The sequence below is a fragment of the Penaeus monodon genome, chromosome 27, assembly GCF_015228065.2.
Source record: "Penaeus monodon isolate SGIC_2016 chromosome 27, NSTDA_Pmon_1, whole genome shotgun sequence".
Classification (NCBI taxonomy): Eukaryota; Metazoa; Arthropoda; class Malacostraca; order Decapoda; family Penaeidae; genus Penaeus; species Penaeus monodon.
This window is the reverse complement of record NC_051412.1, coordinates 21,470,332-21,471,251: the sequence shown is the minus strand read 5'-3', so window position 1 is coordinate 21,471,251 and position 920 is coordinate 21,470,332. Positions and strand designations below refer to the sequence as shown.

The window sequence follows — 920 nt, the reverse complement described above, 5'->3', positions numbered from 1 at the left end:
ATTCTCCAAAACTCCTCCCTCCTTACTCCCACCTTTCCTCCCTCCTTACTCCCACCTTTCCTCCCTCCTTTCCTCCCTCCTTTCCTCCCTCTTTTACCCCACTCCTTTCCTCACCAACTTCCGTGTTTCCCACAACGATTCGAGCTCCAGGATGCTCGGCCTTGAGAGAGAGGAGCTGGGAGAGGGAGCTCGGCCTGAAGTACGAGACACGGGGTCCGCGGAAGACGAGATTCTGCCTCTGCCATTCCGGGTGGAGCTGCGGGCGACGGAGGATCTTTGAGACTTAAATAATAGCTTGTAGAATACTTATGTTGGTAAATAGAAGATATAAAATAGAATAAATAAAATAAATATATAAATAGAATAAATATATGAATATATAAATAGAATACTTATGTTGGTAAATATAGTTTGTTTTATTAGAGTTTATTAATGGTTTTAGTTTTATTAACAAATAAGATAAGGGAAGAGGTAAATGAGATAACTATACGTGTGTTTTCTTAAAAATGAATATAGAAAAAAAGAAATTGAGAGAAATTAAAAAAAAAAGGTATTTTATCAAAGTTTATTAAAGATTAGTTTTATTAACAAATAAAATAAGAAAAAAAGTAAATGAGATAGATATATGTATTTTCTTAAAAATTAATATAGAATGAAAGGAACTGAGAGATTTTTTTTTTTAAGTTTATTAGTTAATAGCAAGTAAAACAAGGAAAGAAAGGAGATAACTATATGTGTTTTCTTAGCAAATGAATAAAGAAAGTAAGGAATTAAGAGAACTTTACGTGTGTTTTATTAATAAATATATAAAGACAGAGACTGAGATAAGTATACACGTGTGTTTTATTAACACAAAAAAGATCGTTAAGGGATAGGAGAGATAAGGTGAAGGTATTAGTGTAAACAACTTCCGTGGAGTC

General features: G+C 33.0%; 1 protein-coding gene across 1 annotated transcript in view; it reads right to left on the bottom strand.

Moving 5' to 3' along the window:
• LOC119590688 (xanthine dehydrogenase/oxidase-like) overlaps window positions 1-920 on the bottom strand; it is a 27,694-nt gene that overhangs the window by 13,209 nt on the left and 13,565 nt on the right. Inside the window, exon 7 of the mRNA XM_037939375.1 lies at window positions 115-256. Coding sequence (XP_037795303.1) covers window positions 115-256 — 142 coding nt within the window. The remainder of the gene's footprint in view (window positions 1-114; window positions 257-920) is intronic.